The sequence below is a fragment of the Dysidea avara genome, chromosome 9, assembly GCF_963678975.1.
Source record: "Dysidea avara chromosome 9, odDysAvar1.4, whole genome shotgun sequence".
Lineage (NCBI taxonomy): Eukaryota > Metazoa > Porifera > Demospongiae > Dictyoceratida > Dysideidae > Dysidea > Dysidea avara.
This window is the reverse complement of record NC_089280.1, coordinates 4797907-4813453: the sequence shown is the minus strand read 5'-3', so window position 1 is coordinate 4813453 and position 15547 is coordinate 4797907. Positions and strand designations below refer to the sequence as shown.

Below are 15547 nucleotides of genomic sequence, written 5' to 3'. Positions count from 1 at the left end.
ACCATAAGTGGATGACATGAAATGATATCTTATAACAAGCTAAGATTCATGACTGGTACATATCATACTTGACATACATACACAGTATACTGTGTGCTATGTGGGTTCAGTACTGTGTACTGTTAAGTAAGCATATAAGTCCTGGTTGAATAGTGTGAGTTGATCAACAACGTCAGTTGGTAGTGATAACTGCTGGTTCTGTAGTTCCTGCAATCCTTGTCTTAACATCATCAATCCTCTATTGTAGCACTGCAGACAATAAGACATTGAAAGTATCACGAAAGTAATAAAAAAAGTATACATTCAGACTAACTCAATGTTTGGCACTCCATTGTGTGGGCACAGATGAGATGTATTTATTGCCTTAACTACTTTTTGATTGTTTGAATACACTCAACTCTATAGAGTAAATTAAGCATGCATGTTTCCTATAAACTGGTGGTGTATAGAGGAAACTAATGGCACACGTAAAATATTTTACTGAGGGTATTCATCTTGTAATTGGCAATCACGATTCTCAATAGTATCAACAATGGTATCTAAAATAGTATTAGTGAAAAATACATTTTAATCCACCCATGAGAAAACAGTGATATTCTCAGTACAACTGAAAACAGTACACCATTATAATAGATGTGAACTTTACCTCTAGGGAATGTTTCTTTTCTTGCAAACACTTTTCCTCTTCCATTTTAGCTGCCACTACCTAAGTATGTTAATGGTCAATACATGCCGACGGAGTGTTAATAAATCACCTGTCTTAGTTCAGTAACACTAGACCATCTTGCTCGTAATCTTGAGCACAAGGCATTCTTGTTGTTGGGTTAAGGACGATAGGATAATTCAATAGTACAGTACATTGCTAGGATACTTTAGTCAGTAGACTAGCATCAGTTGAAGCCTTGAAGGGTACCTGAACAATACAACAATTCATAATCCATTATGTGACAATAGTGTTACTTGTGTGTGACAACTTCAGCTATGCTGGATCAAATGGCTGGTATTAGTATGGAAGACAACTTCACTCTTAATGCATCGTTGAGCACAGACATTTTTCAACCCCTGCTAAACTTATTTGGATTAAGTTTCTATGAAGGTCTACCACAAATTTATCTTAACAAGTGGATATGTTGGCTGTACAGGGTGATCAAACCCCACACTATGAAATATGTTGCTAGTTACCATGTAATTACACTACCTTGTACTACTTTGTGGAGGAATTTTGATGTCACAATAAAAACTACCACACACTCTAGACACCATAGCAACATCATGCATACTCTGTGTATAGCGAGCCAGTAATTAAATTGATCAGTGAATCTTAAAATGGAAAATAGATGACACTTGGTGCCCAGTTTCTATGTGAGCAGGACATCCCCTCTGATTTAGGTCTGCAGTCACACCCATGTGTTAGGTGTAACTAGCTAACTAAGTTAATAAAGGATAAGCAGGAAACAATCCATTTGTGATGAACACACTGTAGGTGTAACTAGCTAACTAAGTTAATAAAGGATAAGCAGGAAACAATCCATTTGTGATGAACACACTGTTGATATAAAACACAATACATTTATTGTTGCATCCCCAGTTACCAAATTGTGACGTGATACTTCTTACTGTATATTATGAGGTAATATGGTATCAGTTAGACAAGTAAAAACAGATTTGGGAGGATTATACAAGAAGTTTAAGACATACTTTCATCGTTTGCAACATAATATTTGCACTATTACATTGCATATTGGCAAAAAGGATGTGATTTTATAACTTAAGTAATGGCAGTGTCCTTCAGCAAATTAGGGAATTTGACACAGCTTAATGGTGAAGAATGAAATAACAGATGCTGTGACAGAATGTGTGTTGGTATGTGTAGTAGTGTGTGTGTAACCACCCTAGCGAGTATGCGTTACAATTCTAACAACACATAGAACACCACCAACATGACACATGTAAACATCATAAACACATGCAGTTCACACAAGCTTATTAAGCACATCTGTCTCATTTAGAAATTTAATTCGTGTGACACAAAGATGGATGGATAAAGAGACAATTGCATCCATACACTACCATGTTAACTTCAGAAACAATATGCCTCCAGATTCCCTATGGCAAAACCATGTAGTACAGCCTACTAATATCATACACACAATGGATAATAATCCCATAATGAGGGTAACCAATATCACCAACACTGTCCTTATACTGATGGGATATTAAACTGCAGCATCTATATATATGTGTGCTAAGAGGAAGTGTTCATTTTCACATATTAAGTACCCCTCACTTCTATGGCTCTTGTGGATACTGTTGTATGTAAATATACACTGATTAGCAAGTTAATGTATGGTGTGTTGAGTAAACTACACAACCACATTGGTTTAGGGAGATGCAGCTGCTGTGATATAAGCAGAACTTGTAGCTCTGACTTACTCTGATTTGCAACAATGCTTGTAGTCTGTTTTCCAAAGTATTCTTCATCAAAAAAATTTTTTTTGGCTGATTTCGTACACTTTTTGTGTTTCAACTTACCCAAGACTCTAATATTAGGTAAAGATGATGGATTGCATAGGCTTCTCTATCTACAGTATAAATCTCAGAATATCTGTATATACCTAGACACCTTTGCTGCACCAATAATACCTTTTCTGCAAAATACCACCTCAATAATCTGACATGACTTTTGGCACCAATGAGTAGATGTAGCATTATAGAGGTTTCAGTCTACAGGCAATGCTGTCACCAGGGACACATAGTTCAATCATTAGTGTGGCTTGTACAATAATGACATATAGCTATCATCACTATGTGTTCTTCTGTAGATATAACATACAATTGTACACATCATGGGTATCAGCCATGTATGGTAGTGTCATAGTATTAATAAGTACAACAGCTAATCACACTGGACATCAGATACCAGCACACATTCCTTGCTTCAATCAGATCACTGTACTGTACTTTAGAGATGAATAATATTAGTACATGAGGCAGGAGAGGAAGTGTATTTAGCACCAAGCCACTTGTGCATGCACAGAAATATCCGCAAACCAACACACTATGCACACACACACACTATGCACACACACACACTATGCACACACACACTATGCACACACACACACTATGCACACACACACACTATGCACACACACACACTATGCACACACACACACTATGCACACACACACACACACACACACACACACACACACACACACACACACACACACACACACACACACACACACACACACACACACACACACACAGACGTACACTACAACACACACACACGCGCGCACACATGGACATACACACACACAAAAATGCAATGACACATTACCTTATTTAGGAAGTCCACTATGATAATACTAAGATCACTTGGTATACACTGCTCCACCACATCAACATAACAGGTCACCTCAGCAAATGACCGGAATGCCTCAGCAGCATAATGGTGCACCATCCAGTGGGTGTGGCTCAATAGCTGATGGCACATACTGACCACTGATTGGATGAACTTGTTCTGTGGAATATCAGCAGTAAATAGTCTATTGACCACCTTATTAATAAACACTATAGCGACCACCATGTCAAGGAAGTCCTGAACATAGCTAAGGTGTATTTCATGACCTCATTAATAAGACCACCTCATTATAGTTACTATGTCAAGTAGGTCCCAAACATTATTTGTACTACACATGTATCAACAATATTGATCTAGTACTTAAAATAATTTTAGCAGAATTACTACGTATGTATGTATATATGTGGTACACAATTCAAACCAAGTACAGCACCTAATAAGACTGACAAACTGTGTATGATTGGTACTCCCTTCCAGAACTAAGTGATGCGTGGTGCACAGCTTACTAATGAAATATGTTACAACAATTAGTCTACCATACGACATCGCTTGACTACCATAGAATATATCACTTTCATCGTACATGAAAAATTATACTGAATATCCTCTTATAGTCCAAATAGAGTTGTTTATGATAATCAATACTGGATAATATGGCGAGGGTGCATGCTGCCTCTAACTCAGCAGCCATTGTGTAACAATAATCCCCTAGGCTTCATGAACAAATGTATGCATATGTGCAGTACAAATTGTTTACGTTAACATCAAGTGGAATTCACTACTTGCATTCTATCCACACAATTACTTATACAGTAGAACCTCTCTTAACAAACTCCCCGAATTAAGGACACAATAGAAAAAAACCTCCATAATAAGGACAAAATTTTTGGTTTCAACAGGTCTGGTTAATACATTTTGTCTCTGAAAGAGAAAATCTCTACATCGCAGCAAAGTAGCCAAAAATTCTGGGTCCCAAAATGTCTGTAACAGAGAGGTTCCATTGTACTATAAATACTGTTACCTTCATGGTATCAGGTACAACAACAGTTCCACACTGAGCCAGTATCCTAGTGGCACTGATCAGGACAGCATGACACTGGCCAGTACTAGATACTAGGGTGCTCACTTGGTCCATTACCTGTATAACATAGTGATGCTACCATCATGTGTACCCCTGTACTGACCTGGACTATGTCATATACTGACAGAATTGACAGTGATGTTGATATGAGGTGAATGACATCGCATACAAACAGTTGGAGCAGCTGCAGAAATGAGATAAATTGATACAGATAATGTACAAGTGTACACACTATGACAAACATGTATATAGAGCTGAATCCCAGCATGGACATACTATGAGAACTACTTGCATATGCAAAAAATGTACCCTGACACACACTAAGCACACACATATATGTCTACACTCATGTAAATGTATACATAGCAGGATGCATAATTGATTCAATTTATGTATGATGATACCCAAATAGGTAACATACATGACTTTGGCTGGCTGCAGCTGGGTCTATGTTAGCAGTAAATGTCCATAAGTTTAGGATGACATTTGATAGAGAAGAGTTTTGTCCTGATGATGAAATAGTGACCAGTCTAGTGAGACAACACACTGCCCAGTGCTACAGGTAAGGAGAATTGCAATATACCGTATAACAACAAATATTGGTGATTTGCTATAAAATTGCAGTTGGTGAAAATTTGATTTGGCGAAATGCTATCACTGAAAAATTGGTGGTGTATGTGTAAGGATGAAGTGTGTGCATGCTGTAATGTATAATCATTTTTGTGCTAAAATGTTGTGGATTCAGTCACTGCATGCATTTAGTCGATTTCATCATTGAACCGGTCCAACCGGGTTCAGATCTGACCCGTTTTAAAGAATATCTGGGTCCTGCTGCAGCTGATCAGAATCATTATGGTGTCTGTAGGCATATGTAGAGTCTCATCCATTTATCAATGGCTGCACACGAATTCATGTCTGTTGCTATCTGCAAGCTTATGTGGAGCCACGCCCACTAATCGAGTGTACGAGTTCTAGTCTAGTCCTTAAGCCACACCCATTTACATGCGTGGAACCACACTAATTTACCAATAAGGTAGTATCCGCAAAGTCACACTTGGTTTGTCAAGCCTGGTTCAACAACTGCTATCAAAAGCTTGAACACAAGGTATGAAAATAATATTGACGAAGTTTAAATTTGGTGGTTTATTGACGAATTGCCAATTCGCCAAATTTAGTTCACTGCCAAATTTAATTGATATACAGTACTTAGAGATGAATACAATAATGTACACTATACATCCACCCACTGATACACTTCACACATAACTCACATGTACTGCACAGTACTCCACTAAACGCAAATGCAATACGCTACGCTACAATACACTCACCATAGTCATCACGTTCACCTCACTTTCTCTGATATTCTTATTGATAACATCTGAACACACTGTGATCAGCACAGAGTGAACCTATGTAAATCACACACAGTTAATATATGTACTACATGATGATGGTATGGTTACTTGTGTACGAAGGTCAGTTGTGATACAGATCACACCAATTCTTGACCACAACTTGAGATTATCAACCTCACCAGGAGAATGATGATGTACAAATTGTTCCTACAGGTAAATGATCAAGTATCAATAAATTACAGACAAAACTTTCTCCTATCAAAAGACTATGCACCTAACACAGAAGATCATTCAACAGTCACAGACTGAAAAGTTGCCTGACTGCACTCATATGGACAATACATACAATGTACATAATCCACTACATTTACTACTGGTTCACAAATATACAAGCACATTACATACTGTACACATTGCTGACCTGTAGTTCCAGTGGCAGATAGCTCAACATGTTACTGATCAATGATGACAGGTTGGAGATCACAAATGAACAACACAAGGGCAGGTCCATCAACTATTATGGGATGATGTATGCTCTTACTATGTTCTGGAGCGATGACTTAAACTAAGGACACATATACTATTATAGTAGTGTGAGGAGTTTGTTTGTGCACAGTTGTGTAGTCTGTACAGTATTTATAAGTAGCTATAGGTCCTATTCAGTGAACATATACGTACATCTACAAATATCTCTACAACACTAGACAGACACACAGATCCTCTTACTAGTCCAGTCAACACACTAACATGATGAAGGCATAGCTCCACTGGCTCCTTCCTACAAGACACATCACATGATCACTGTGTGATGTAACACGTGGATACTCACTGTGCAACTAATGCCCACACATCTGCAGCCACTAATGAGCAATACAAGTCATCACTAAACAAATAGTTTAGTAGTATCAACTCCTGGAGGAAACAGGTACATAACAAAGTATACAAGAAATGATATACCTACAGGGCACTATATGTATGTATGTACTATACTTACAGAAGAGAAGTAATAGAAGTAATACGTATGTGCAGTTGAACCACATTGGTTATAACATTGTTTAGACATTTGGCCACCTATCTCATTCTACCTCAACACATGTACATACTGTACTAGCATGTCATGTGTTGTGATGAAATATCTACAGGGTCTACACTTACTATCTGATGGAATGTTACAGGTGGTTGGGTGAGCACCAGTCCTGTTAGTCTAGTAATGATGTGATCGTACAGTGACACTGTCCTGTGGTAACAGTGACACATACCACACATGTGTATACAGTATATGTGCAGCTTATAGAAATGTAGACTGCACACACACACACACACACTCTCTCACACACACTACACACACATCAATCACTACGTAAACACATTCAGCAAAGAAACCCTATATTTAACAGAACCCAAGTTACAAGTTACGCTAATATGGTAAATACAGCCCCTTTCAAGAGATGCAGTGAACTCCTTAAATCAAAATTGTATGGGGATTAATTACAGGAAATACAGCACACAGTGCCATACTAGGGAATCTTATGAGCAGATGGTGATATCCATTGTAACTGTACACCATGGAATGTGCTCTGAATGCTATGTACATGACTATATATAATTACATATTATGGCATTATGATGAACATACAGTACATGTAAGTTTGTCACAAACACATACCAATATCTACAACTATAAACTATTTTGCATGCACACACTACACATCCACACAGAGTTTACTCTTAACAAAGTAAATTGCATAACTTAATAGGATTAGAAATATTTTGTGATACCATATATGACACAAGCACAACGAAATTTTTGTCAACACTACTAGTTAGCTGACCTGTTTGGTTGTTGTCCATTACTAGTCATGGGTACCAGCCAGACTGGATAGGACAGTTCAACATAACCTGTGAGGGTAACATAAATGCAATAACCCCCAGTGTATACCATACGTATAGCCTAAATATTTCGAGGAGGAAAATTTTCGCTGATTTTGTGGTTTTGGGGGTTATCAACGAAAATTTTATCCTTGAAATATTTAGACCTCCATATAGTCTAATACATTTTCGGAGTTTTTGCAAATCCGCGAAAAATTTATTTTTAGCAACATTACTCAACCTTGAAATATTTGCCCCTTGAAATATTTAGGCTATACGGTACATCTATGATAATGAGACATTATCCATACATATTATCTTCTACAAGCATGAACATGCCCTGAGTGGTTCATGGCTTAAAAAGGATCATTTGAAAAAAAAATGAAAAAAAGGACCATTTGAATACTTGGACAATTTCAAATGGTGGTACGGGTACTTAATTTGCCACTGTGGCAGAACAGGACATGTAATTACAGTGCCGGCAGTGCATTATAATTATATCTGCATGTATGCACTTACATTTTGGTACAACATCAAATATGGCATCCAATAAGAGGCAAGAGGAGGGATCATCCTAGTCATTATAACACTGTCTTAACACTAGTATTTGTGTAACTTACTTGTCTATTTGACATACACAGCTCTTTTAAATCTTCTAAAAAAAAACAAAAAACAAAAACAATGGTATTCCATACATATGTACAGTGTTGGGACAGTTACTTTAAAAGTAACTAGTTACATATTACTTGCTACAGAACTATTTAGTTACAATTACATATTACCCAAAAAATAAAGTAACTATAATAATATTACGTATTATATTACTTTGTGTCCACAGCCTAAAGCTGTCACGTGTGAAACTACCACCTTATCACGTGACATGATTTCGTTGTTGGGCAATGTGCAAATCTTGGTTATAAGTAAGAAGCTGGTGAATAAGCTTCATTCAGTAGGTTTCATTACTTCGTTGTGGCTAGGCATTACTTAGTGGATTACTAAAGAGATTAGTAACTTTGTTACTTGTAGTAATAATATTACGTAATATTAGACTCGTTACAGTAACTATATTACTTAAGTAACACATTACATTTGTAAGTAAAGTAACATTACCTTTTTTATAGCGTATTTCATTATATTACTTAGTTACCACAAAAGTAATAAGTTATAGTTATATCCCGGTACAAGGGTGATATCATTGTTATTACACGAGTCCGAGGCGGAGCCGAGGACGAGTGTAATAACTATGATATCATCCGAGTATACGGGATATAACTGTTTTATATCCCAGTGCGCGGGAGTGCGCAGAAGTTTACGGATAGTAAATTAAGTTCCGGTTTGAGTTCCTGTCACTGTGCTCAAGATTTCGTCCGAATTGTGTGGAGATTCTACTTCGTAGCCACAAGAGAGACCTTACATACTGCCTACAAAACTGTAGTGAAGGGCGGTGTTATGAAGCAGCGGTTCCAGGTACGATTCGCCTTCGTCAGAAATTGGTATAGTGGTGTCGCATGGTGTGCAAGAGAAAAATAAAGACCAACAAGTGGCTACCATAGTTCAAGATAGAACGATGAAGCTAGAGGAAGTTAGTTCTTCACCATAGTGACCGTTGGGAGTGATTGCTGGAGCGAAAATCGTCACGTACTATTCTTGACATTTGTTAAACTATCGTATTGGTAACTTGTAATGTTATTGTGTAAAGGATTAACAGTTTTCTTGTAAGATTTAGGTAGTTTTTAAGTGCTGTATTGGTGTGTTTTGTATCAATATTTCCTTATTTGGCTCTTTGTTCCATCGGTAAACAATGCCATTCGCGGTTGTTATGATGTCACGAGAGACTGAGTGGCTCCGCAACAGGGTGATAAGTTAGTTATCACTGGGTGATAACTAATATATCGTACAGTAGCAGCGCCGCTCTGTCTAGCTGTATGGTAGTTATAACCCAGCGAGGTGCTTTGATACTCCCACGCACTGGGGTTTAATATTACATAACGTGCTACTCCCAACACTGTGTATGTAGGTCAGAGAGACATACACATAATCATGTAGTATGTATTAAAAAGTACAAAGACACATCACACACACACACACAGACAGACAGACACATACACACACTGCAACGCAAACAAACACACTTACACACCTGTCAAAGTAGGGAACAGTTCTGCTATCCTCAGTAGACACACACACCATCCATACCAATGTTGATCAGACAATCCTAGCATACATACATATGAAACACACACATACTGTGAATAGAGTAGTTTTGTGGTTGAAATTTTTTACTAAATTGATATATTTTTGTAAAAAACAACATTATCACTGGTATTGTTTAAACGTGTACCAAGTCCTAGCAGATTGTAAGAGTGACATTGTCATCTTAAATTGTCATTTATAACAAGGCAGTAAGGCTATATACGTTCATCAGCATAAGCCTTGAAACAGATCAGATAAAGAGCTGTAGCGCCAGAAACTATAGCACCTGAACAAACCACCAATATCGTGATCACGTGGCCAACTGCCAAACCATCTTTTAATACATTGCCATAACATTCATAACTAGCACTGAAGCTTCTTGTTGACTGAGTACATAGTCAAACCAATTGCATTACCACAAATTTCTTTGTAAACATGTAAAGTTACCATTTAATATGACCCCAAATAGACGATGCAAGAAAAACTTCACCTTCAAAAATAAGGAAAAAGAGTGATTCACAAAAATTTCTGCTCTCGACAATTTGGATGGTGTTATTCATGAACACTCAAAAAATAAAAAGAATACATGTTGTACATTCACAGTACACACATTTCTATGGAGTGCATATACATTAAAATGTCTCGTACAAACATCTGTACCTTCCCCACTGACCACCAAACAGACAAACTGTCTACAAGCACATAATATAGTGAGTAGTGGCTGGACCTGTAAGGGCATACCAACTGGTTAATGCTCTATATACACAAGAAATAATATAACTATATCCAACAAAGTATGTATCACGTAATTCCCACCATATTGTAATGACTATGCCAAGTAGGTCCCAAATTTATGGATCTAAGGTGTACTCTGATCTTAACCTCATTAACCTTATTTATTACACAACACTGACACTATGCACATTTGCTGGGCCTATGTATGTGCAAGATATGGGGTGTCACAAGCATACGGCCTTGTTAGATCTAAATTTGTCAATTTCTTTGATGGACCTATAGCTTTTGCGCAGGACTACCTTCCCAGCTCTAAGTAGCCAATTGAACTTTGTTAGTTCAACAGTATTGCTACATTAACTCCCAGTGTCTTGTGTAACAGTACATGTGTATACTGACCACTGAAGTGATGGAACTGTTGATCTCCTGTAGTATTGGTCCAGCATTGTCCAGGGGTGCACCATTTAGTGAAGGAGGAATTGAACTATAATACAAAGTGTGAATGTGCTAAGTAGACCTACGCATGAACTGTACTAGACCAGTAGACCATACAACCATTTGTAAATAATATAATATTGTGTTAAAGATCACATACACTACAAACACACACACACACACCCTACTACACTGTACCGTTACCTCAACATATTCAACAGTACAGAGTATAAGTCAGCCACACATTGATGTAATAATGATCCAAACTCCTACAAAACACAAAAAACACTCTAATAGAACACACACTACTGGCTCCCTCACCTGAGATAGTTTCATGATCACAGTCAACACAAACCGACACATCTTGACATGTCTACCAAACTGTACCATAGCATCCTGTGGAGGGGAGCAGTATGTATATTAACAACATAAACTTAGGGCACACTCTACTACTGTGCCAATAACCAGAAAACAGGTGATCCAGAATGGGAATTGATCTAGAATCTATGGTAGATATAGCTATACTAATGATCGAGCCAGTGAATTTATTCCACTCGAGACTCCCTCAGTCTTCTCTCCAGTGTACAGGGATGGGAATTATTCCATCAGTAAGTCAGTTTTTGGCAAACATTCACGCATCTTCATAATTTGTGACACAAATTTCCGTCAATTTAAAATCCACCTGGACTTAAAATATGCACTCTTCGAAATTAAAATCCTTCAAAATTCAGATTTTGCTTCTTGTGGGAATTTTCTGTTTCAAAAATAACCTATTTCTGTCTGTCTGAATTTGTTATTAATTTTCAGTACTAATATCACTAGTGTGACAATGCTATAATACTACATGTGCACACGTTTATACATGACATACCTAAGATTTCCTATACTAGATGTATGTACTATCATACAGCTCAGTCTCACAAAAGGAGTATACACACAATGTATTGAATGGTGTATCGATCAGCTTGTGATAAAGGATTGCATGATACTACATGGATTTTTCAGTAATTATTAATTGCCTGTTTACATGCATGTAAAATGGTAATTTGAAATGCATATGGTGGTGACAGGTCTTTGCTTGCCACTTTTTTGTGCTATTCAACCAAGTATTACACAATTACGTATGTAAGTGAAGTGTAATGAGGACCCGACATAACTTCAGCTTACTCAAGTACAGTGGCACAAACAAGTGTGTTGCTATGCATGGTGCCAGGACTACAACATTAGCTATTTCCCTTATATTTTCACTTGATTTAGTGACTGAATTGGGGTAATCATTGTTCACAGGCTAGTACACTGTTCAGTTACTATGTATATGTTATTTAATCGTCTCAATAGACGGTATGATTGCTACAGAAAAATTTTACGCATGTTTCAATTGCTTTAATTGTTATGTACTGAAGCAAAGCTCAAATCAATAAAACCCACATTCTCCTGTTCATTGGGAGTAAGAAAATACTGTTTCGTGTTCATACAGCATACAGTATGTGAGTTGTGGGTGCGCAGTAGAAATAAAGTTTACCGTTGTCATTTAATTGTTGAAATGGCCTTCTTTGTCCACACAATGACCACATGTGCACGAACACATTACATTCACATTACAGTACACTATACATGTTAACCCACACTACACACACCTGGTTAGCTTCATTGTTAGAAGTTTGTAGTTGGACACCAATTCTCAAACACATTGCTAGTTTAGCCTTCACAGCTTCACAAAGGTCAAACATGATTGGCTGAATGCTCCAATCATCGGGGAGGTGTGGCTTGCTGCGACACAACAACTTCATCATCACTCGCCACGTTGCCACAGTGATGGCCGCCTCACAACTTAGTGTTACCTTGCCAACCAAATGCATATGATGTATAACTGTAAAGGGTGGACTAACACACAGACGTATGGATGGATATTCACCTTTACTAACACAACCATCGTCATTTGTTAGGTCCATCACATCTAACAGACCTGATACCACCTGAGAATAAGTTGACAAACATACCAACTGTCTCCGTCATTTTATGGCAAAACTCAACAGATTAACCATAAGGTAAAATTGTTTAGCTATAAAGCAGCTTATCATTATACCACTATCCAACAATTTAATTTGATCTTGTGAATGGATGTGTATCATGTAATGAACCATTGGGATGTTGCGACCCTAAAGTGTCAACTGTCCACATTGTCCATACCATTCTATGGTTAGAAATTTATAACTGCTAAAAACTGAGATTTAAAATAGATTAGCACACACCATTTATGGATTAATCTAGAAATCTAATGTATATACACGCATTTATAATGCAATCCATAATACGTAATGCTGACCTTAACAAAGTTGAAGGTTGCCTTCAACAGGTTACCCAATGTGGTAGGTGGAGAGCTGAGCAATTGTGACTTTTCAATCTCCTGAATATTATGAAACAGCGCATAGCAGTAAGGATAAGTAGTTTTACATACAATGCATATAGGAGTCTCACCTGCACACGTACCTAACACATACACACACATGCACGCAATGCACACACACACTACACACCACGCCATACACATGCTTACACACACATACACACACACAAACATACACAGTACATTAGGGTACAATACAAATATAAAAACAACAAACACAAATACAGTACAGGTTCACTAGATACTACATATGTATAGACACACACGAGATTGCTCACATGACACAGACTGAAGATCAAGTGTACAGCACTCAGAGCTTCACAAGTTGTGGTGTGAATTACTGATGATGTTACAGTAGACAAATATTCTGCATTGTCTGGCAAGAGCAGACAGCCAATTAGATCACCCAGAGTAGTCACACCCACTTGTTGGAGCTAAAACAAACACCACAACAACAATGAGGTGTTTGTAGCACTGCCATGTACACTGACTGTTCTATTAGAGTAATAAATCTTGAGGCATAAAATTAACCACATACAGTTGGTCCCAAATTAAAGCTGTACTGTATGTTATAGTTAAAGCACCACCGCGTGTGTGTAAGGAAAATACAGTACGAGGGGGCGTGTTGAGAGGCTAATACAGCACGAGGCGAATTTATTTGCCTCGAGACACACCCCAAGTGCTGTATTTTTCGTACACACAAGCATAGGCGGTGCTTTAAGTGATATTATATTGTACTTCCTGGTTGTCTGGCTTGGAGCGATTTTCTCTAGTACTCAATTGCGAACCGCTGCGATTTTCGGTGATCAGGATATATGAGTGTTTATATAATCTATTTTTAGTCGTAGAACAAACTAATAGGATTAGTTCGGCTGTCATGCCCATGATCAATCATGCTGTCTATAGTGGAGTCATGTTTAAATAGCTTTGTGATCAGACGATCAGTAAGTGTTTATACAATTTATTTCTAGCCGTAGAACGAACTGGTAGGATTAGTTTGGCTGGTTTTGTGATTTACAGTGTATTGTATTTGTAACATTCTGTAAATAAATTCTCCGCAAAACTGTACTGTATTTGTCCAATTAAATGCACAATTAGCTGCATAACAGTTCTGTATGACTCATATAGTACAGTTATGCTACTAATAAGTACTGTATGAACAATACACTATGCAGCATCGCTTTGATCCTCCCACGTAAAGTACAATATGATTATATACATAAGACACTACATCATTTCAGCCACAGAAAGTGTTGATTGTTAGGAAGGCAAGACATTACATCTACCACTCAGCCTCTAACTGCTAGATATTAAATATCGGGCATAATAAACAGTCACTCATGTGGTGCCATCAGGTTACATCAGAATTTGTGCAAGTTTGTAGTGTGCATACTTGTGTGTGTATTGTAACGTGCTTGTAGTTACCTGCAGCAGGTTAGTTAGATTGGTGGCCAAATCATCAGATTGAGATTTGGAGGAAAGTAGGTGACGACATCTATTGGCTACGTCTTGTACTACTGTGGAAACCTAACAATAGAGGTGTACTAGTACAGTGTACATGTAATGTGACGTGACACACACCCTTGCAAAAGCAACAAACAAGGTTGATATGACTGTTTTGTCAGTTGTAAATTCATGAAATACTTCCTTCAGTAGACCAAGCAGTGTATCTGTGTTATGAAAGTCATGGCAGCAATATGAATAACTTGCAAACTTACCAAGTTTCTTATCTGCATCCAATTCTCTATTATTGCTGATGAAGTTCTAATTGGGGCTAAGGAGTTCAGTAGCGTAGCATACACTTACTGTGTTGCTAAACACCTTGTTTTGTTGTAAATACCACTTTTAATACACGTACATGGCCCCTTGTGTGACGCTGCGTCACCAGAAGGGAAATTTAAAATGTTGAGGGGAAGTCAGACTCGCTATATACAAGACACTGAAGTCGTCTTTCCCTTCTTTATAGTTTTAAGGATACGTTTAACTGTTTCGTTGCTGCACTGTAGCTGTTGTCAAGGTCGTCACCGACTAGAAACTGCTTCGCTGAAAACGACATTTCCATTTCTAGCGCGCATTACTCACGTGAGAAGCATTGCATTAGC

General features: G+C 37.7%; 1 protein-coding gene across 1 annotated transcript; it reads right to left on the bottom strand.

Moving 5' to 3' along the window:
• Nucleotides 1-49: 49 nt before the first annotated feature.
• Nucleotides 50-15541, bottom strand: LOC136267794 (FIGNL1-interacting regulator of recombination and mitosis-like). The gene is made up of 30 exons (XM_066062968.1): nt 15424-15541; nt 15164-15209; nt 15027-15115; nt 14871-14972; nt 13724-13879; nt 13365-13445; nt 12954-13014; nt 12676-12908; nt 11360-11434; nt 11243-11307; nt 11003-11087; nt 10532-10598; nt 9819-9893; nt 8299-8333; nt 8198-8252; nt 7642-7708; nt 6965-7046; nt 6639-6721; nt 6536-6587; nt 6231-6323; nt 5918-6016; nt 5783-5863; nt 4873-5007; nt 4555-4635; nt 4392-4508; nt 3347-3529; nt 872-913; nt 756-812; nt 647-706; nt 50-249 (listed from the first exon to the last, which is right to left on the bottom strand). The coding sequence occupies exons 1-30, from the start codon at nt 15505-15507 to the stop codon at nt 97-99; spliced, it is 2694 nt and encodes an 897-aa protein (XP_065919040.1). The 5' UTR covers nt 15508-15541; the 3' UTR covers nt 50-96.
• Nucleotides 15542-15547: the final 6 nt, after the last annotated feature.